This window comes from Oncorhynchus kisutch, linkage group LG15 (genome assembly GCF_002021735.2).
Source record: "Oncorhynchus kisutch isolate 150728-3 linkage group LG15, Okis_V2, whole genome shotgun sequence".
Lineage (NCBI taxonomy): Eukaryota > Metazoa > Chordata > Actinopteri > Salmoniformes > Salmonidae > Oncorhynchus > Oncorhynchus kisutch.
The window spans coordinates 92,812,495-92,835,086 of NC_034188.2; the positions used below are offsets into that span (position 1 = coordinate 92,812,495).

Here is a 22,592-nt window from a genome sequence, read left to right on the forward strand (position 1 = left end):
GGGCCTTCAAAAGGCTAGGGCCAGCTCTGACTGCTTAGGGCCATCAAAAGGCTAGGGCCAGCTCTGACTGTATAGGGCCATCAAAAGGCTAGAGCCAGCTCTGACTGCTTAGGGCCATCAAAAGGCTAGGGCCAGCTCTGACTGTATAGGGCCATCAAAAGGCTAGGGCCAGCTCTGACTGTATATGGCCAGCTCTGACTGTATAGGGCCATCAAAAGGCTAGGGCCAGCTCTGACTGTATAGGGCCATCAAAAGGCTAGAGCCAGCTCTGACTGCTTAGGGCCATCAAAAGGCTAGGGCCAGCTCTGACTGCATGTGTGTGGTATGGATGTGGGTAGCAGACCCGCGAGCCACTGTGGGCCCCACATGATAAGTACAGATTTCTTTGTAAAGTTGCCCATCCCTGGGCTAGAGGGAGTTTCCACCATATGTATTATACCAGTCATTTCCTTTCAAATCAGCGAATGCAAGTAAACAAGGACAAACTTGGAGAAGGAGGACAGATAATTGGGACATAGCTCCAGTAATGTTTGTCAAGAGACTGTTATATGACGTTGCACCGTGTGTTGAGGAGTTGCTACCATGTGTTGAGGAGTTACTACCATGTGTTGAGGAGTTGCTACCATGTGTTGAGGAGTTGCTACCATGTGTTGAGGAGCTGCTACCATGTGTTGAGGAGCTGCTACCATGTGTTGAGGAGTTGCTACCATGTGTTGAGGAGTTGCTACCATGTGTTGAGGAGTTGCTACCATGTGTTGAGGAGTTGCTACCATGTGTTGAGGAGTTGCTACCATGTGTTGAGGAGTTGCTACCATGTGTTGAGGAGTTGCTACCATGTGTTGAGGAGTTGCTACCATGTGTTGAGGAGTTGCTACCATGTGTTGAGGAGTTGCTACCATGTGTAGAGGAGTTGCTACCATGTGTTGAGGAGTTGCTACCATGTATTGAGGAGTTGCTACCATGTGTTGATCTGTTGTCTTTCTCAGGAAGGGAAGAAGAAGTTTGACAAGGAGACAGAGAAATACTACACCGTTCTAGAGAAGCATCTGGCCTTGTCCTCCAGGAAGAAAGAGCCGTTCTTACAAGAGGTATGTCCCAGTTACTAGACAAAACAAGAGGTATGTCCTTGTTACGAGACAAAACAAGAGATATGTCCCAGTTACGAGACAAAACAAGAGATATGTCCCAGTTACGAGACAAAACAAGAGGTATGTCCCAGTTACGAGACAAAACAAGAGATATGTCCCAGTTACGAGACAAAACAAGAGATATGTCCCAGTTACGAGACAAAACAAGAGATATGTCCCAGTTACGAGACAAAACAAGAGGTATGTCCCAGTTACGAGACAAAACAAGAGATATGTCCCAGTTACGAGACAAAACAAGAGATATGTCCCAGTTACGAGACAAAACAAGAGATATGTCCCAGTTACGAGACAAAACAAGAGATATGTCCCAGTTACGAGACAAAACAAGAGGTATGTCCTTGTTACGAGACAAAACAAGAGTTATGTCCCAGTTACGAGACAAAACAAGAGATATGTCCCAGTTACGAGACAAAACAAGAGGTATGTCCTTGTTACGAGACATCACATTGCTAACTATGAGCACATGTTATATGTGCTACAAGCACCTGGACAGGCCTTTGTGATGAATGGATGTCTGTGTCCAAACGCCCCTAGTTAAATGTAGTGCACTATATAGGAAACGCAGCTTTTCTAAGGTCAACTGCACAATGTCAATGACAACACTGTTTATCCTGCTGGTTACCCAGTACCTTCACAGACAAACACACGGATGAGTACTCTCTAAACCCGGATGGTGTAACCATTAACCCTTTCTCAAATAGTCTCCACAGTACACAGACGCAACACAGACATGCATTCACACACACACAGACATGTACGTGCCCATGCACACACACAGTCACACACGCACATGCATATGCACACACACAGTTATACACACACACAATTACACGCACACCCACACACACAAACACACACACACATACACATACACACTGCCTTTCCCTTTGTCCTAACGTTAACCTGTTGTTGTTAACCTGCAGGCAGACCCCCCCCCCACACACACACTGCCTTTCCTTTTGTCCTAAAGTTAACCTGTTGTTTGTTAACCTGCAGGCAGACACACAGATTGACAAGGAGAGGCAGGTGTTCTATGATGCTTCCCTGGAGTATGTCTTCAAGATTCAGGAGGTCCAAGAGAAGAAGAAGTTTGAGTTTGTGGAACCGGTAAAGTAAAGGTTTTAGTATCCAGCTCGGAGTGAAGTACTCCTTTTGTTGTAGTAGTAGTAGTAGTAGTAGTAGTAGTAGTAGTAGTAGTAGTAGTAGTTTTAGTTTTAGTATCCAGCTCAGAGTGAAGTACTCCGTTTGGGAGTCAGTCAACAACCGCTAAATGTTCAAGTTTATACAGCCGTACATTAGTTAGCATTTCATGTTCTTGTCTCTCCCTCTCAGCTGCTGGCCTTCCTGCAGGGTCTGTTCACGTTCTACCACGAAGGATATGAGCTCGCTCACGAGTTTGAGCCTTACAAACAACAGCTCCAGTTCAACCTGCAGAACGTAAGTAGCCCTAGTCCCAGATCAGACCTGTAGTCTTCACTAAGTAGCCCTAGTCCCAGATCAGACCTGTATTCTTTACTAAGTAGCCCTAGTCCCAGATCAGACCTGTAGTCTTCACTAAGTAGCCCTAGTCCCAGATCAGACCTGTAGTCTTTACTAAGTAGCCCTAGTCCCAGATCAGACCTGTAGTCTTCACTAAGTAGCCCTAGTCCCAGATCAGACCTGTAGTCTTCACTAAGTAGCCCTAGTCCCAGATCAGACCTGTAGTCTTCACTAAGTAGCCCTGGTCCCAGATCAGACCTGTAGTCTTCACTAAGTAGCCCTGGTCCCAGATCAGACCTGTAGTCTTCACTAAGTAGCCCTAGTCCCAGATCAGACCTGTAGTCTTTACTAAGTAGCCCTAGTCCCAGATCAGACCTGTAGTCTTCACTAAGTAGCCCTGGTCCCAGATCAGACCTGTAGTCTTTACTAAGTAGCCCTAGTCCCAGATCAGACCTGTAGTCTTCACTAAGTAGCCCTGGTCCCAGATCAGACCTGTAGTCTTCACTAAGTAGCCCTGGTCCCAGATCAGACCTATAGTCTTTACTACCGAGGCGACGTATATACAGGGGTACCGGTACAGAGTCAATGTGGAGGCTATATACAGGGGGTACCGGTACAGAGTCAATGTGGAGACTATATACAGGGGGTACCTGTACAGAGTCAATGTGGAGGCTATATACAGGGGGTACCGGTACCGAGTCAATGTGGAGGCTATATACAGGGGGTACTGGTACAGAGTCAATGTGGAGGCTATATACAGGGGGTACTGGTACAGAGTCAATGTGGAGGCTATATACAGGGGGTACCGGTACAGAGTCAGTGTGGAGGCTATATACAGGGGGTACCGGTACAGAGTCAATGTGGAGGCTGTATACAGGGGGTACCGGTACAGAGTCAATGTGGAGGCTATATACAGGGGGTACCGGTACAGAGTCAATGTGGAGGCTATATACAGGGTGTGCAGGAACAGAGACAATGTGGAGGCTATATACAGGGGGGTACCGGTACAGAGTCAATGTGGAGGCTATATACAGGGTGTTACGGTACAGAGTCAATGTGGAGGCTGTATACAGGGGGTACTGGTACAGAGTCAATGTGGAGGCTATATACAGGGTGTTACGGTACAGAGTCAATGTGGAGGCTATATACAGGGTGTTACGGTACAGAGTCAATGTGGAGGCTGTATACAGGGGGTACTGGTACAGAGTCAATGTGGAGGCTATATACAGGGTGTGCAGGAACAGAGACAATGTGGAGTACAGGAGGGGACTGCGCACGCACCCCTGAGAAGCCCCTGTGTTGAGGATCAGCGTGGCAGATGAGTTCTTACCTACCCTTACCATCTGGGGATGGCCCGTCAGGAAGTCCAGGATCCAGTTGCAGAGGGAGGTGTTTAGTCCCAGAGTCCTTAGCTTAGTGATGAACTTTGTGGGCACTATGGTGTCGAACACTGAGCTGTAGTTTTTGTATGGCAACAATAGTTAAATTAGTTGTCTAAAGTATGAGCCCAAAGCAGTACTGTAGCTCCAGCTGCAATCTACATTATTCATATCATATTTTGTAACTCTTAACACCCTGAGGTGTTGTGTAGCCCTCTCAGGCCCACTAAAGCACAAGATCCCACAGCAAAATGAAAATGTACTTAGAATGTATTGACCGGAGAAACAGTGATGTGTCTCTTTGGGTGCTGAACCCCAGGCGTTGGAGAAGTCTGTGATGCTCTGCCTTCTTAACAACACTACCAACAAGGCAGGTCCTACAGGCCCTAGTTTCTAAGAGTAGCTGCTGCCTTGGCAGGAACTAATGGGGATCCATAATAAACCCCAGGAAGAGGAGCTGCTGCCTTGGCAGGAACTAATGGGGATCCATAATAAATCCCAGGAAGAGTAGTTGCTGCCTTGGCAGGAACTAATGAGGATCCATAATAAACCCCAGGAAGAGTAGTTGCTGCCTTGGCAGGAACTAATGAGGATCCATAATAAACCCCAGGAAGAGTGGCTGCTGCCTTGGCAGGAACTAATGGGGATCCATAATAAACCCACAGGAAGAGTAGCAGCTGCCTTGGCAGGAACTAATGGGGATCCATAATAAACCCCAGGAAGAGTAGCTGCTGCCTTGGCAGGAACTAATGGGGATCCATAATAAACCCCAGGAAGAGTAGCTGCTGCCTTGGCAGGAACTAATGGGGATCCATAATAAACCCCAGGAATAGTAGCAGCTGCCTTGGCAGGAACTAATGGGGATCCATAATAAATGCAACATACAAATACATCAGACTGGATGTTGTTCAGGTTGAACCCACAGCAGACTGGTTCTTGTTCAGGTTGAACCCACAGCAGACTGGTTGTTGTTCAGGTTGAACCCACAGCAGACTGGTTCTTGTTCAGGTTGAACCCACAGCAGACTGGTTGTTGTTCAGGTTGAACCCACAGCAGACTGGTTCTTGTTCAGGTTGAACCCACAACAGACTGGTTGTTGTTCAGGTTGAACCAACAGCAGACTGGTTCTTGTTCAGGTTGAACCCACAGCAGACTGGTTGTTGTTCAGGTTGAACCCACATCAGACTGGTTCTTGTTCAGGTTGAACCCACAACAGACTGGTTGTTGTTCAGGTTGAACCCACAGCAGACTGGATGTTGTTCAGGTTGACCCCACAGCAGACTGGATCTTGTTCAGGTTGAACCCACAGCAGACTGGATGTTGTTCAGGTTGAACCCACAGCAGACTGGTTGTTGTTCAGGTTGAACCCACAGCAGACTGGTTGTTGTTCAGGTTGAACCCACAGCAGACTGGTTCTTGTTCAGGTTGAACCCACAGCAGACTGGTTGTTGTTCAGGTTGAACCCACATCAGACTGGTTCTTGTTCAGGTTGAACCCACAACAGACTGGTTGTTGTTCAGGTTGAACCCACAGCAGACTGGATGTTGTTCAGGTTGACCCCACAGCAGACTGGACCTTGTTCAGGTTGAACCCACAGCAGACTGGTTGTTGTTCAGGTTGAACCCACAGCAGACTGGATGTTGTTCAGGTTGACCCCACAGCAGACTGGACCTTGTTCAGGTTGAACCCACAGCAGACTGGTTGTTGTTCAGGTTGAACCCACATCAGACTGGTTCTTGTTCAGGTTGAACCCACAACAGACTGGTTGTTGTTCAGGTTGAACCCACAGCAGACTGGATGTTGTTCAGGTTGACCCCACAGCAGACTGGATCTTGTTCAGGTTGAACCCACAGCAGACTGGATGTTGTTCAGGTTGAACCCACAGCAGACTGGTTGTTGTTCAGGTTGAACCCACAGCAGACTGGTTGTTGTTCAGGTTGAACCCACATCAGACTGGTTGTTGTTCAGGTCAACCCACAGCAGACTGGATCTTGTTCAGGTTGAACCCACATCAGACTGGATCTTGTTCAGGTTGAACCCACAGCAGACTGGTTGTTGTTCAGGTTGAACCCACATCAGACTGGATGTTGTTCAGGTTGAACCCACATCAGACTGGATGTTGTTCAGGTTGAACCCACAGCAGACTGGATGTTGTTCAGGTTGAACCCACAGCAGACTGGTTGTTGTTCAGGTTGAACCCACAGCAGACTGGATCTTGTTCAGATTGAACCCACAGCAGACTGGATCTTGTTCAGGTTGAACCCACATCAGACTGGTTGCTGTTCAGGTTGAATTCACAGCAGACTGGATCTTGTTCTCTCGTGAGACTGAGGCTTTGAGAAAATGTGAAAAGGCACCCTATTCCACATATAGTGCGCTACTTTTGGACAGAGACCAATGCGGCTTTATAGGGAATAGGGTCCCATTTTGGAAACACACAACAGTGTGTCATGTTGACTTGCTCAGTGAAATATATCTTCAACTGTTGTTTTTTTCATCTGCCTCCATGGAGTATCGTTTAATGTCTATCAACATATTTTGATATCTTTTAATAATGTATATTTTTCCTCAGTATGTCCCAGTGGGTCACCGGGCTTTTATAATGTATGGTGTACTGGTGTTTAATAACTACACAACAGCTTTAATGATAGCATCTGCATCTGTTGCCTGTTATGATGCATGCTCTCTCTTGTTGATACATGGAAGCTGGTTTTGCGCCAATCTCTATCTTTTGGTCTGTGTGTGTGTGTGTGTGTGTGTGTGTGTGTGTGTGTGTGTGTGTGTGTGTGTGTGTGTGTGTGTGTGTGTGTGTGTGTGTGTGTGTGTGTGTGTGTGTGTGTGTGTGTGCATACAGACAAGGAACAACTTTGTGAGTACGAAGCAAGAGGTAGAGAAACTGATGAAGAGAATCAGATCAGCTGATCAGGACTACAAACCTCCAGGGCAGTGGACCATGGAGGGGTTCCTCTACGTCCAGGAGAAACGTGAGTCTAACCTCTAACTCCTAATCCCAGACCCCTAAACCTCTCTCCTATTCCCAGAACCCTAAACTTCTCTCCTAATCCCAGACCCCTAAACCTCTAACTCCTAATCCCAGACCCCTAAACCTCTAACTCCTAATCTCAGACCCCTAAACCTCTAACTCCTAATCCCAGACCCCTAAACCTCTAACTCCTAATCCCAGACCCCTAAACCTCTAACTCCTAATCCCAGACCCCTAAACCTCTAACTCCTAATCCCAGACCCCTAAACCTCTAACTCCTAATCCCAGACCCCTAAACCTCTAACTCCTAATCTCAGACCCCTAAACCTCTAACTCCTAATCCCAGACCCCTAAACCTCTAACTCCTAATCCCAGACCCTAAACCTCTAACTCCTAATCCCAGACCCCTAAACCTCTAACTCCTAATCCCAGAACCCTAAACCTCTCTCCTAATCTCAGACCCCTAAACCTCTAACTCTGAGAATGTAACTCTGACTCTGAGAACACAACTGTAACTCTAGGATCATAACTCTGACTCTGAGAACCAAACTCTGACTCTGAGAATGTAACTCTGACTCTGAGAATGTAACTCTGAGAACAGAACTCTGACTCTGAGAACACAACTGTAACTCTAGGATCATAACTCTGACTCTGAGAACCAAACTCTGACTCTGAGAATGTAACTCTGACTCTGAGAACCAAACTCTGAGAACGCAACTTTATCTCATTATATTTCCTCATCAAGCTTTGATCTCAAACTTGAACTGGAGGAAATTCCCTGAATACTGGAAACTTTATCTCAGATGATAAACAACAACAACATGTTGTTTTATCTTAATTAGGAATTTCATTTCAGAAGTCTTTCCAGAACATTGTGGTTTCAGGAAGCAATCATGGCTTAGCTTGGCTGTTGTTGTTTCCGTCCCAAATAACAGCCTATTCCCTACATAGTTCACTACAGAGCCCTACAGGCCCTGGTCAGAAGTAGTGCACTATATAGGGAATAGGTGCCTTTTTAAAGGTATTTGTTGCTCTTTCATGACCAATCATGGCTGTGTTGTTCCTTCTCTCTGTGTCAGGGCCACTGGGATGCACGTGGACGCGACACTACTGTACGTATGAGAAAAGCAGCAAAGCCTTCACCATGACCACCTTTGAAACCAAATCAGCTGGCAAACAGGTAGTGTATACTGTAGTACACAGGCATCTACTGGGTGGTGATAAACACTATATTATTAGTGTCCAGAATCCCTCTGTTGTGTTCTACACCAGTCTAATCATGAATCCCTCTGTTGTGTTCTACACCAGTCTAATCATGAGTCCCTCTGTTGTGTTCTACACCAGTCTAATCATGAATCTCTCTGTTGTGTTCTACACCAGTCTAATCATGAATCCCTCTGTTGTGTTTTACACCAGTCTAATCATGAATCCCTCTGTTGTGTTCTACACCAGTCTAATCATGAGTCCCTCTGTTGTGTTCTACACCAGTCTAATCATGAGTCCCTCTGTTGTGTTCTACACCAGTCTAATCATGAATCCCTCTGTCGTGTTCTACACCAGTCTAATCATGAATCCCTCTGTTGTGTTCTACACCAGTCTAATCATGAGTCCCTCTGTTGTGTTCTACACCAGTCTAATCATGAATCTCTCTGTTGTGTTCTACACCAGTCTAATCATGAATCCCTCTGTTGTGTTTTACACCAGTCTAATCATGAATCCCTCTGTTGTGTTCTACACCAGTCTAATCATGAGTCCCTCTGTTGTGTTCTACACCAGTCTAATCATGAGTCCCTCTGTTGTGTTCTACACCAGTCTAATCATGAATCTCTCTGTTGTGTTCTACACCAGTCTAATCATGAATCCCTCTGTTGTGTTCTACACCAGTCTAATCATGAATCCCTCTGTTGTGTTTTACACCAGTCTAATCATAAATCCCTCTGTTGTGTTCTACACCAGTCTAATCATGAATCCCTCTGTTGTGTTCTACACCAGTCTAATCACGAGTCCCTCTGTTGTGTTCTACACCAGTCTAATCATGAATCTCTCTGTTGTGTTCTACACCAGTCTAATCATGAATCCTTCTGTTGTGTTCTACACCAGTCTAATCATGAATCCCTCTGTTGTGTTCTACACCAGTCTAATCATGAATCCCTCTGTTGTGTTCTACACCAGTCTAATCATGAATCCCTCTGTTGTGTTCTACACCAGTCTAATCATGAATCCCTCTGTTGTGTTCTAGAATGGTCTGGTGGTGAGTCCATCTGAGATGTTCAAGCTGAAGTCCTGTATCCGAAGGAAGACCGACTCCATCGACAAGCGTTTCTGCTTCGACATCGAAGTGGTGGAGAGGTCTGTCATCATTATTCATATCAGTATTTGTATGAATCATCTCATTAATATTAAAATGCCGCTCCTATTTAGCCTGCTGGTCCCTGCCCTGTCTGTGCTCTAGCCAAATGGCTATGACTATGGCAACGGTAGTCAATGATGATGACAGTAACAGACCCAGTTGTCATCGTAATGATTGTTATCATCAGACTAGTGCTGGTTCCACTGCAGTCACTTGGGACTGATTGCAACTTTGTGGGATTTGAAAAGACAGACGCCTTAATTGGGAAAACAAGTGGATGTCCCTTTTCATTAACTGTTTAAGCTCCCTGTTCAAACCTGATTGGACGTTTTTAACTCCCTGTTCAAACCTGATTGGACGTTTTTAACTCCCTGTTCAAACCTGATTGGACGTTTTTAACTCCCTGTTCAAACCTGATTGGACGTTTTTTAGCTATTGTTATTATTAGTGTGTGGATGTGTTTAGATGTTTTCAGCTCTGTCTGTTCGTGTCCTGCATGTTCTTCTCAGTGTCCTTTCACTGAAGCCTTTTGTTTGACTAAATGTGCCATCTAGTAAGCAGTCTTTATACGCACAATTCTCTTGTTTCAGTTTTCTGTTATTTGTACCCATTTCTTCTTCTCTCTCTGTGTTTCTTCGTGTCGATGTAGAACTGACATCTGTCAAGGAACTCTTTTCCGACCTCTTCAGTTAAAGTTCTGTAAAGTCCGGTATGTGACCAGTGACGTTACTATACTGTTACTACACTCTCCCCTCTCTCTCAGAGCAGTGAGCATGTTACTGCAGCGATGAGCATGTTGCTGTAGCGATGAGCATGTTGCTGTAGCGATGAGCATGTTACTGCAGCGATGAGCATGTTGCTGTAGCGATGAGCATGTTGCTGTAGCGATGAGCATGTTACTGCAGCGATGAGCATGTTGCTGTAGCGATGAGCATGTTGCTGTAGCGATGAGCATGTTGCTGTAGCGATGAGCATGTTACTGCATGTGTTCAAGGCTGATAGTCGTGCCCATTCATTCACTCACTGAATCTATCAAACTTTACAACTTCAAATTAACTTTGAATAAAATAAAATACATTGTTTTTTTTGTTTTTTTTTATCTTTCCATTCCACCAATCACAATCACCGAATCAGACTTCACCAATCACAATCACCGAATCAGACTTCACCAATCACAATCAATTTTGATGGGAAAGGAAAGCGTGACACAAAAATAATATTCCACTTGAATAATTTCTTCTCATCTGCAATTACTATAATCATTTATTGATTTCAATAATATCATTCTGACTATAAGTAATGGAGTCATTCGTCAACTTGATTCCAATTGTACAATTGTCAGATTTCAGAGCCCCTTAATGCATGGGGGGAACATTGTTGATTTTAATACGACCTTAAATGTTTGACTAGTACAGTAAGAAGGACAGGAAGAGGCAGACAAACATTCAGATGCAGATCAAACCAGTCCTGGAGAACAAGGAGGAAAGCCATTGATCAAGTGGTTTTAATTGATGAGATGATGGCATCAGCACATTCAGGCCTTCGCTCGGCTGGGTCGGTGCGTTTCAGAATGGAGAGAGAGGGTGTAGCAGTAGCTAACCATCAGACCTGGATTCAAATACTATTTGAAATCTTTCAAATCATTTCAGCGTTTGTTCTATTTTGCCTAGGATGCCAGATGAGCAGGTCGACAGTTTGGGGGATTTTACATATGTACATTCATTGGTTTTAATTAATACAGGCAAACATTAAGAAAACACAAAGTATTTTAAATTATTTCTAAAAGAGTATTTGAACCCAGGTCTGGTCAGAGCAGCTCTCTCTCTTCATCTCCAATCTGATGCGCTGCTGAGGTGAGCATGGACATTAACTCCTGTTTAACTGGCTGGGTAGCTAACTAATTTATCACCTGAAAGATCAGATATGCCACAAGGTGCTTGTTCTAACCACAAGGGCAACGTGGAGCCACGACCCCAGTCATCTTCCTGTACGGTGTACTTTTGAGGACATCCTTATCCTCAAGCCTCACCCTGGGATACGGTGGAGTTGCCGCTGATCTTCGGTCAGCTTTATTTATTTTCCTCCACTAATCGTTAGTATTGGGGGAGGGGAAGCTGATCCTAGATCTGAACCTAGGGGAAAGTACACCCAGGAGCCCTCACACACCAGAGTGTGGCATGAGGCTTGCGACTGAGGTTGTCCTAAAATGGACACCGTATGTTCATCTCCAGCTCATCCATTCATCATCATTACATGACACTTGCTGTCTGGGTGTTCTGAGTCACCACAGCAGTCAGGCCGCTCTATTCCAACACGTCAGCAGCATCGGCTGCAGCATCTAGCTACATGGCTTTCAGCTAGCGCTAACTCTTACTACTAGCCGGTGGGCGGTAATGTTGGGAATGCATCAATATATGAGTTCATGGTAACATTTATTTACTATTGCCTGGATACTGTTACATGGATATTATTACATGGATACTATTACATTAGTACTATTACATTAGTACTATTACATTAGTACTATTACATTAGTACTAATACATGGATAATATTACATTAATACTATTACATTAGTACTATTACATTAGTACTATAACATTAGTACTATTACATGGATAATATTACATTAATACTATTACATTAGTACTATTACATTAGTACTATTACATGGATAATATTACATTAATACTATTACATTAGTACTATTACATTAGTACTATTACATTAGTACTATTACATTAGTACTATAACATGGATAATATTACATTAATACTATAACATTAGTACTATTACATTCATACTATAACATGAATACTATAACATTAATACTAGTAAATTAATACTAGTACATTAGTACTATAACATGAATACTAATACCTACAACCATACTGTAGGCCTATTATTAGTATGTTCATTCCAGATCATTTGGGACGGGACAGAAACATTATGCACAAAACATTGGCAAGGCCCAGAGGCATGATGCACACAAACTGCATATTGTTTCATGAAGGCAGCCTCTACTGTCAGTGGTTTAATTGACTGTCATAATGATCCAAAATGGGTGTGTATTCAGAGATTAGACCCACCTGGAGATACAGGGGATGCATACAAGGAGGACCAATCAAAGCACTATGTTCATTTGGAGTGGGAACACTGACATGATTTAGAGAAGGACACAGTACTGTGTGAAGACTACTATGTTTAAGCACAGTAGTCATTTCATTGAATTCATTTGATAGAGGTGTTTGCTGTTTAAACATGGCCTGCTACTGTATCACTATGAGTCCAACTCAAACGGCACCCTATGCATAACTTTTGACCAGACACCTATGGGAGAGGGAGAGCCTAGTGGTCCTGGTCAAAAGTAGTGCAATATATAGGGAATAGGGTGCCATTTGGGATGAAGGCTTATGGACCCTGGGCATTGAGATGTGACTGATGTGTCCTGTGTGGTGTGTGAACCTGTTCCAGGCATGGCATCGTGACTCTCCAGGCTCTGTCTGAGTCCAACAGAAGGCTGTGGCTGGAGGCTATGGATGGCAAGGAGCCGGTGAGGAACCTCTCCCTCTATTCTCTTCTCATCTCTCCCTTTCCCTCTGTTCTCTTCTCATGTCTCCCTCTCTCTTCTCACCTCTCCCTCTCTCCTCACCTCTCCCTCTCTCTTGTCATCTCTCCCTCTCTTCTCTTGTCATCTCTCCCTCTCTTCTCTTCTCATCTCTCCCTCTCTGTTCTCTTCTCATGTCTTCCTCTCTCTTCTCACCTCTCCCTCTCTCCTCACCTCTCCCTCTCTCTTGTCATCTCTCCCTCTCTTCTCTTGTCATCTCTCCCTCTCTTCTCTTCTCATCTCTCCCTCTCTGTTCTCTTCTCATGTCTTCCTCTCTCTTCTCACCTCTCCCTCTCTCCTCACCTCTCCCACTCTCTTCTCTTCTCTCTCCCTCTTTCTTCTCATCTCTCCCTCTCTGTTCTCTTCTCACCTCTCCCTCTCTCTTCTCTCCCTTTCTTCTCTTTTCTCTCTCCCTCTCTCTTCTCTCCCTCTCTCTTCTCACCTCTCCCTCTCCTCTCCCTTTCTTCTCTTTCTCTCTCTCTTCTCTCCCTTTCTTCTCTTTTCTCTCTCCCTCTCTCTTCTCTCCCTTTCTTCTCTTTTCTCTCTCCCTCTCTCTTCTCTCCCTCTCTCTTCTCACCTCTCCCTCTCTTCTCTTCTCTCTCCCTCAATTCTCTTCTCACCTCTCTGTTCTCTTCTCTTCTCTCCCTCTCTCTTCTCTTCTCTCTCCCTCTCTTCTCATCTCTCCCTCTCTCCTCACACCGTTCCCTCTCTGTTCTCTTCTCTCCCTCTCCTTTCTCTTCTCTCCCTCTCTCTTCTCTTCTCTCTCCCTCTCTCTTCTCATCTCTCCCTCTCTCTTCTCATCTCTCCCTCGCTCTTTGCTCCATACTCTCTCCCCCCTGTCTCTTTCTCTCTTGAACGTTCTCTCTTCCTTTCTCTCTCTATTTTATTTTCACCCACCCCCCTCTATTTCTCTCTCTCTCTTTCTCTCTCTCCCTTTCTATCTTTCCTTTTATATCCCCACTCCAGTGCAGTCTAGCTGGTTCTGGTGTCTGGCAGGGACACAGTGAAAATATGTTTGTCTTTGGTGCCCCCTTCTGGCTGTATGAAACATAACTATACTGTAGCTTTTGGACAGGTGTGTCAAACTCAATTCCTGGTATGTCTAAGGTTTTTCACCCCTTCCCTTAAACTTGATTGATCAACTAACATCATTGATTAGTTAGGAACTCCCGTTGTTACCTGGTTGTGTAGGTTGTAGCTCTTTACGCCCATACACGTATACATACGGGTTGAACTCCTGTTGTTACCTGGTTGTGTAGGTTGTAGCTCTTTACGCCCATACACGTATACATACGGGTTGAACTCCTGTTGTTACCTGGTTGTGTAGGTTGTAGCTCTTTACGCCCATACACGTATACATACGGGTTGAACTCCTGTTGTTACCTGGTTGTGTAGGTTGTAGCTCTTTACGCCCATACACGTATACATACGGGTTGAACTCCTGTTGTTACCTGGTTGTGTAGGTTGTAGCTCTTTACGCCCGTACAAGTATACATACGGGTTGAACTCCTGTTGTTACCTGGTTGTGTAGGTTGTAGCTCTTTACGCCCGTACAAGTATACATGGCAGATTTGGCCACTGATAAACAGCTGCTTTGAAATACAGTGACTAAATGGAAGACCTTATGGGTCTTTGAACAGCAGCCGTTCTGAACTGGAGCACCTCGCTCGGCTGTAAGATGCCTCCATACCTCCTGGTTATTGGGCAAATTAAGATCTCAGACTCAATGTATTTTGAAAGATGAAACATTAAAGATTACAATAAGTACCTCTTTGATGTCATTACAAGCAAGCCAAATGACCAGTTGACCCAGATTGTGATAGATAAAATAGAGTTTTGGGTTGCGTAAATAATGACAGTAATTGTGTGATGGTTGGGGATGCAGGGCTGTGTTCCAAACAAAACAACAACAAGTGTGCTTGATCTAGTTCCTCATCGGCATAGCTAGGAGAGATAACAAATAAAAAACACCTTATAGTTGAATAATCTTTTTTGAGTCATAAAAGTGCAATGAAATTACTTGAACTATGCACACTTGGAGAGGTGTGTGGGAACTTGGAGAGGTGTGTGGGAACTTGGAGAGGTGTGTGGGAACTTGGAGAGGTGTGTGGGAACTTGGAGAGGTGTGTGGGAACTTGGAGAGGCGTGTGGGAACTTGGAGAGGTGTGTGGGAACTTGGAGAGGTGTGTGGGAACTTGGAGAGGTGTGTGGGAACTTGGAGAGGCGTGTGGGAACTTGGAGAGGCGTGTGGGAACTTGGAGAGGCGTGTGGGAACTTGGAGAGGTGTGTGGGAACTTGGAGAGCTGTGTGGGAACTTGGAGAGGTGTGTGGGAACTTGGAGAGGTGTGTGGCCACTTGGAGAGGCGTGTGGGAACTTGGAGAGGTGTGTGGGAACGTGGAGAGGTGTGTGGCCACTTGGAGACAGCAGTTTGACCTCTTTCTCAAACCCTTGACATTTGTTTTTGTCTTATGTTGCACCTACCACACATTGTCCAGGAATATTCTGATCATGTTACTGAATGTATCCAGAGTTTTTTCAGATTTAGTTCAACAAATGAGGTGAAAAGTACAGTAAGTGTAAAATGCACACGCAATCAACAGCGTAGTATTTAGATGCAGTCTTGTGTCAGGTGAACGGTTGGGTCCTCACTTTTAGTCTAATTATTTCCCCATGATCCCCAAACTATTCCCTTTTAATTGCTACCATGGTTATGCATATGCTTTCCATACTTCTTCTGTGAGGAACATGTCAGTGTAGCTCTGTCCACATAGGAGAATTTCCACCCGTGTAAAGGGTTAATAGCAAACAAACATGTCCCTCCAGGAAGTGTTTGACACTCTGCTTCAGGATGCGTCCCCCTGTAAAATGGTTTTCTCTGTTGATTTTCTCCAGATTTACAATCTTCCAGCCATTCTGAGCAAGAAAGAAGAGAGTAAGTATTTTATACTACACAACACATGTACAATATACTACACAACACATGTACAATATACTACCCAACACATGTCAAATATACTACCCAACACATGTCAAATATACTACACAACACATGTTAAATATACTACACAACACAGGTATAATATACTACACAACACATGTCAAATATACTACCCAACACATGTCAAATATACTACACAACACAGGTATAATATACTACACAACACATGTCAAATATACTACCCAACACATGTCAAATATACTACCCAACACATGTCAAATATACTACACAACACATGTTAAATATACTACACAACACAGGTATAATATACTACACAACACATGTTAAATATACTACACAACACATGTACAATATACTACCCAACACATGTCAAATATACTACACAACACATGTTAATATACTACACAACACAGGTACAATATACTACAAAACACATGTACAATATACTACAAAACACATGTCAAACACATGCCAAATATACTACACAACACATGTCAAATATACTACACAACACATGTACAATATACTACCCAACACATGTCAAATATACTACACAACACATGTCAAATATACTACACAACACATGTCAATATACTACACATCACATCTACAATATACTACACAACACATGTACAATATACTACCCAACACATGTCAAATATACTACACACCACATCTACAATATACTACACAACACATGTACAATATACTACCCAACACATGTCAAATATACTACACAACACATGTCAAATATACTACACACCACATCTACAATATACTACACAACACATGTACAATATACTACCCAACACATGTCAAATATACTACACACCACATCTACAATATACTACACAACACATGTACAATATACTACCCAACACATGTCAAATATACTACACAACACATGTACAATATACTACACAACACATGTACAATATACTACACAACACATGTCAATATACTACACAACACATGTACAATATAGTATAGTTATGACTCACCTAGATGTACAAAGAGTGAATAATATGTGTAATAACAGATGCATTATCTAATTCTAACCCTTGTTGTTGTTGTTGTTGTTGTCTGTAGCCATCCACTTCTACTTATTAACTCAGTTAGAGCCATTTGAAGAGTGTGGATCATCATTAGTACACACTGTCTGTGTGAGAGAACAGCTGCAATCACACCACTCTGAGTATTTCTCCAGAATCGCCCCCTATTCCCTCTGTGTAGTGCACTACTTTTCAACAGAGCCCCGTGGGAACCTTGTGTTCTGTGTATTGAACCCAGTCAACCCTGCTCCTTTGTGTTCCCTGTGTTACAGCGTACCTAAACGAGGCAGGGTTTAATTTTGTGAGGAAATGTATTGACTTGGTGGAGGTACGAGGTGAGTCATCACAGCAGCCATTTTTTTTATCCCTTCTCCTGGGCTTCAGCTGTCAAAATAGACTCACTGTAATCCTACATGACCAAACACGGTAACCAACACCACTCTTCATTAATGTGTGTGTGTGTGTGTGTGTGTGTGTGTGTGTGTGTGTGTGTGTGTGTGTGTGTGTGTGTGTGTGTGTGTGTGTGTGTGTGTGTGTGTGTGTGTGTGTGTGTGTGTGTGTGTGTGTGTGTGTGTGTGTGTGTGTGTTTCAGTGGTGTAAAGTACTTAAGTAAAAATACTTTAAAGTACTACTTAAGTAGTTTTTTGGGGGGGTATCTATACATTACTTTACTATTTATATTTTTTCAACATTGACTTTTACTTCACCATATTACTAAAGAAAATGATGTTATTGTTACTCCATACATTTAGCCTGACACCCAGAAGTACTCGTTACATTTAGCCTGACACCCAGAAGTACTCGTTACATTTAGCCTGACACCCAGAAGTACTCGTTACATTTAGCCTGACACCCAGAAGTACTCGTTACATTTAGCCTGACACCCAGAAGTACTCGTTACATTTAGCCTGACACCCAGAAGTACTCGTTACATTTAGCCTGACACCCAGAAGTACTCGTTACATTTAGCCTGACACCCAGAAGTACTCGTTACATTTAGCCTGACACCCAGAAGTACTCGTTACATTTAGCCTGACACCCAGAAGTACTCGTTACATTTAGCCTGACACCCAGAAGTACTCGTTACATTTAGCCTGACACCCAGAAGTACTCGTTACATTTAGCCTGACACCCAGAAGTACTCGTTACATTTAGCCTGACACCCAGAAGTACTCGTTACATTTAGCCTGACACCCAGAAGTACTCGTTACATTTAGCCTGACACCCAGAAGTACTCGTTACATTTAGCCTGACACCCAGAAGTACTCGTTACATTTAGCCTGACACCCAGAAGTACTCGTTACATTTAGCCTGACACCCAGAAGTACTCGTTACATTTAGCCTGACACCCAGAAGTACTCGTTACATTTAGCCTGACACCCAGAAGTACTCGTTACATTTAGCCTGACACCCAGAAGTACTCGTTACATTTAGGCTGACACCCAGAAGTACTCGTTACATTTAGCCTGACACCCAGAAGTACTCGTTACATTTAGCCTGACACCCAGAAGTACTCGTTACATTTAGCCTGACACCCAAAAGTACTCGTTACATTTAGCCTGACACCCAACAGTACTCGTTACATTTAGCCGGACACCCAAAAGTACTCTTTACATTTAGCCTGACACCCAAAAGTACTCTTTACATTTAGCCTGACACCCAAAAGTACTCGTTACATTTAGCCTGACACCCAGAAGTACTCGTTACATTTAGCCTGACACCCAGAAGTACTCGTTACATTTAGCCTGACACCCAGAAGTACTCGTTACATTTAGCCTGACACCCAGAAGTACTCGTTACATTTAGCCTGACACCCAGAAGTACTCGTTACATTTAGCCTGACACCCAGAAGTACTCGTTACATTTAGCCTGACACCCAGAAGTACTCGTTACATTTAGCCTGACACCCAGAAGTACTCGTTACATTTAGCCTGACACCCAAAAGTACTCGTTACATTTAGCCTGACACCCAACAGTACTCGTTACATTTAGCCGGACACCCAAAAGTACTCTTTACATTTAGCCTGACACCAGAAGTACTCGTTACATTTAGCCTGACACCCAAAAGTACTCGTTACATTTAGCCTGACACCCAACAGTACTCGTTACATTTAGCCGGACACCCAAAAGTACTCTTTACATTTAGCCTGACACCCAAAGTACTCTTCACATTTAGCCTGACACCCAAAAGTACTCGTTACATTTAGCCTGACACCCAGAAGTACTCGTTACATTTAGCCTGACACCCAGAAGTACTCGTTACATTTAGCCTGACACCCAAAAGTACTCGTTACATTTAGCCTGACACCCAACAGTACTCGTTACATTTAGCCTGACACCCAAAAGTACTCGTTACATTTAGCCTGACACCCAAAAGTACTCGTTACATTTAGCCTGACACCCAGAAGTACTCGTTACATTTAGCCTGACACCCAGAAGTACTCGTTACATTTAGCCTGACACCCAGAAGTACCCGTTACATTTAGCCGGACACCCAAAAGTACTCGTTACATTTAGCCTGACACCCAACAGTACTCGTTACATTTAGCCTGACACCCAAAAGTACTCGTTACATTTAGCCTGACACCCAAAAGTACTCGTTACATTTAGCCTGACACCCAAAAGTACTCGTTACATTTAGCCTGACACCCAAAAGTACTCCAAACATTTAGCCTGACACCCAAAAGTACTCGTTACATTTTGCCGTTTTCCCTAATGCCTCTGATCTCGCAGACTCACTAAACATAAAATGCTTCATTTGTAAATGATGTCTGAATGTTGGAGTGTGCCCCTGGCTATTCCTCAATAATAATTTAAAAAAACAAGACAATTGTGCCGTCTGGTTTGCGAAATATAAAGAATTTGAAATGATTTATACTTTTGTTACTTAAGTATATTTTAGGAACTCCATTTACTTGTGATACTTAAGTATATTTAAAACCAAATAGTTTTAGACTTTTACTCAAGTCGTATTTTACTGGGTGACTTTCACTTTTACTGAAGTCATTGTCTATGAAGGTATCTTTACATTTACTGAAGTATGACAACTGAGGACTCTTCCCACCACTGGTTTGTCTGTGTGATCTCATAGGGATCAACACATTGGGCCTCTACAGAATAGGAGGGGTCAACTCTAAGGTCCAGAAGTTGATGACCACTGTGTTTGGTAAGTAGCCTCTGCTCTCTCTCTCCCTTTCACTCTCTCTCTCTGTCTCTCTCTTTCTCTCTCTTCCTCCCTCCCTCTCTCTCTCCCTCCCTCTCTCAATTCAATTCAATTGAAGGGCTTTATTGTCATGGGAAACGTGTTAACGTTGCCAAAGCAAGTGATATAGATAATAAACAAAAGTGAAATAAACAATAAAAATTAACAGTCTAGTGAGTGTGTATATAGTGTGTATATATAGTCTAGTGAGTGTGTATATATAGTCTAGTGAGTGTGTATATAGTGTGTATATATAGTCTAGTGAGTGTGTATATATAGTCTAGTGAGTGTGTATATATTGTGTATTATATAGTCTAGTGGATGTGTATATAGTGTGTATATATAGTCTAGTGGGTGTGTATATAGTGTGGTATATATAGTCTAGTGAGTGTGTATATAGTGTGTATATATAGTCTAGTGAGTGTGTATATAGTGGTGTATATATAGTCTAGTGAGTGTGTATATAGTGTGTATATATAGTCTAGTGAGTGTGTATATAGTGTGTATATATAGTCTAGTGAGTGTGTATATATAGTCTAGTGAGTGTGTATATAGTGTGTATATATAGTCTAGTGAGTGTGTATATAGTGTGTATATATAGTCTAGTGAGTGTGTATATATAGTCTAGTGGGTGTGTATATAGTGTGTATATATAGTCTAGTGAGTGTGTATATATAGTCTAGTGGGTGTGTATATAGTGTGTATATATAGTCTAGTGAGGTGATAGTGGTTATATATAGTCTAGTGGGTGGTATATAGGTGTATATATAGTCTATGAGTGGTGTATATATAGTCTAGTGGGTGTGTATATAGTGTGTATATATAGTCTAGTGAGTGTGTATATATAGTCTAGTGGGTGTGTATATAGTGTATATATATTCTAGTGAGTGTGTATATATAGTCTAGTGGGTGTGTAATATAGTGTGTATATATAGTCTAGTGGAGTGTGTATATAGTGTGTATATATAGTCTAGTGAGTGTGTATATAGTGTGTATATATAGTCTAGGGAGTGTGTATATATAGTCTAGTGAGTGTGTATATAGTGTGTATATATAGTCTAGTAGGTGTATATAGTGTTGTAATATTATAGTCTAATGAGTGTGTATATATAGTCTAGTGGGTGTGTATATAGTGTGTATATATAGTCTAGTGAGTGTGTATATATAGTCTAGTGGTGTGTATATAGTGTGTATATATAGTCTAGTGAGTGTGTATATATAGTCTAGTGGGTGTGTATATAGTGTGTATATATAGTCTAGTGAGTGTGTAATATAGTCTAGTGGGTGTGTATATAGTGTGTAATATATAGTCTAGTGAGTGTGTATATATAGTCTAGTGGGTGTGTATATAGTGTGTATATATAGTCTAGTGAGTGTGTATATATAGTCTAGTGGGTGTGTATATAGTGTATATATATTCCTAGTGAGTGTGTATATATAGTCTAGTGGGTGTGTATATAGTGTGTATATATAGTCTAGTGAGTGTGTAATAGTGTGTATATATAGTCTAGTGAGTGTGTATATAGTGTGTATATATAGTCTAGTGAGTGTGTATATATAGTCTAGTGAGTGTGTATATAGTGTCTATATATAGTCTAGTGAGTGTGTATATATAGTCTAGTGGGTGTGTATATAGTGTGTATATATAGTCTAGTGAGTGTGTATATATAGTCTAGTGGGTGGTGTATATAGATGTGTATATATAGTCTAGTGAGTGTGTATATATAGTCTAGTGGGTGTGTATATAGTGTATATATATTCTAGTGAGTGTGTATATATAGTCTAGTGGGTGTGTATATAGTGTGTATATATAGTCTAGTGAGTGTGTATATAGTGTGGTATATATAGTCTAGTTAGTGTGTATATAGTGTGTATATATAGTCCTAGCGAGTGTGTATATATAGTCTAGTGAGTGTGTATATAGTGTGTATATATAGTCTAGTGAGTGTGTATATAGTCTAGTGGTGTGTATATAGTGTGTATATATAGTCTAGTGGGTGTGTATATAGTGTGTATATATAGTCTAGTGATGTGTATATATTGTGTATATATAGTCCTAGTGATGGTATATAGTGTGTATATATAGTCTAGTGAGTGTGTATATAGTGTGTATATATAGTCTAGTTGAGTGTGTATATAGTGTGTATATAGTCTAGTTGAGTGTGTATATATAGTCTAGTGAGTGTGTATATAGTGTCTATATATAGTCTAGTGAGTGTGTATATATAGTCTAGTGGGTGTGTATATAGTGTGTATATATAGTCTAGTGAGTGTGTATATATAGTCTAGTGGGTGTGTATATAGTGTGTATATATAGTCTAGTGAGTGTGTATATATAGTCTAGTGGGTGTGTATATAGTGTATATATATTCTAGTGAGTGTGTATATAGTCTAGTGGGTGTGTATATAGTGTGTATATATAGTCTAGTGAG

The 22,592-nt window shown here is 42.5% G+C and overlaps 1 protein-coding gene across 1 annotated transcript in view; it reads left to right on the forward strand.

Annotated features, from left to right (window-relative positions):
• Positions 1-328: 328 nt before the first annotated feature.
• Positions 329-22,592, forward strand: part of LOC109885628 (rho GTPase-activating protein 42) — a 76,609-nt gene continuing 54,345 nt past the window's right edge. The window contains exons 1-11 of the mRNA XM_031791463.1: positions 329-355; positions 906-1,088; positions 2,145-2,255; positions 2,481-2,585; positions 6,861-6,990; positions 8,069-8,169; positions 9,229-9,338; positions 12,814-12,892; positions 15,840-15,879; positions 17,231-17,293; positions 20,050-20,124. Of these exons, the coding sequence (XP_031647323.1) occupies positions 329-355; positions 906-1,088; positions 2,145-2,255; positions 2,481-2,585; positions 6,861-6,990; positions 8,069-8,169; positions 9,229-9,338; positions 12,814-12,892; positions 15,840-15,879; positions 17,231-17,293; positions 20,050-20,124 (1,024 nt within the window). The remainder of the gene's footprint in view (positions 356-905; positions 1,089-2,144; positions 2,256-2,480; positions 2,586-6,860; positions 6,991-8,068; positions 8,170-9,228; positions 9,339-12,813; positions 12,893-15,839; positions 15,880-17,230; positions 17,294-20,049; positions 20,125-22,592) is intronic.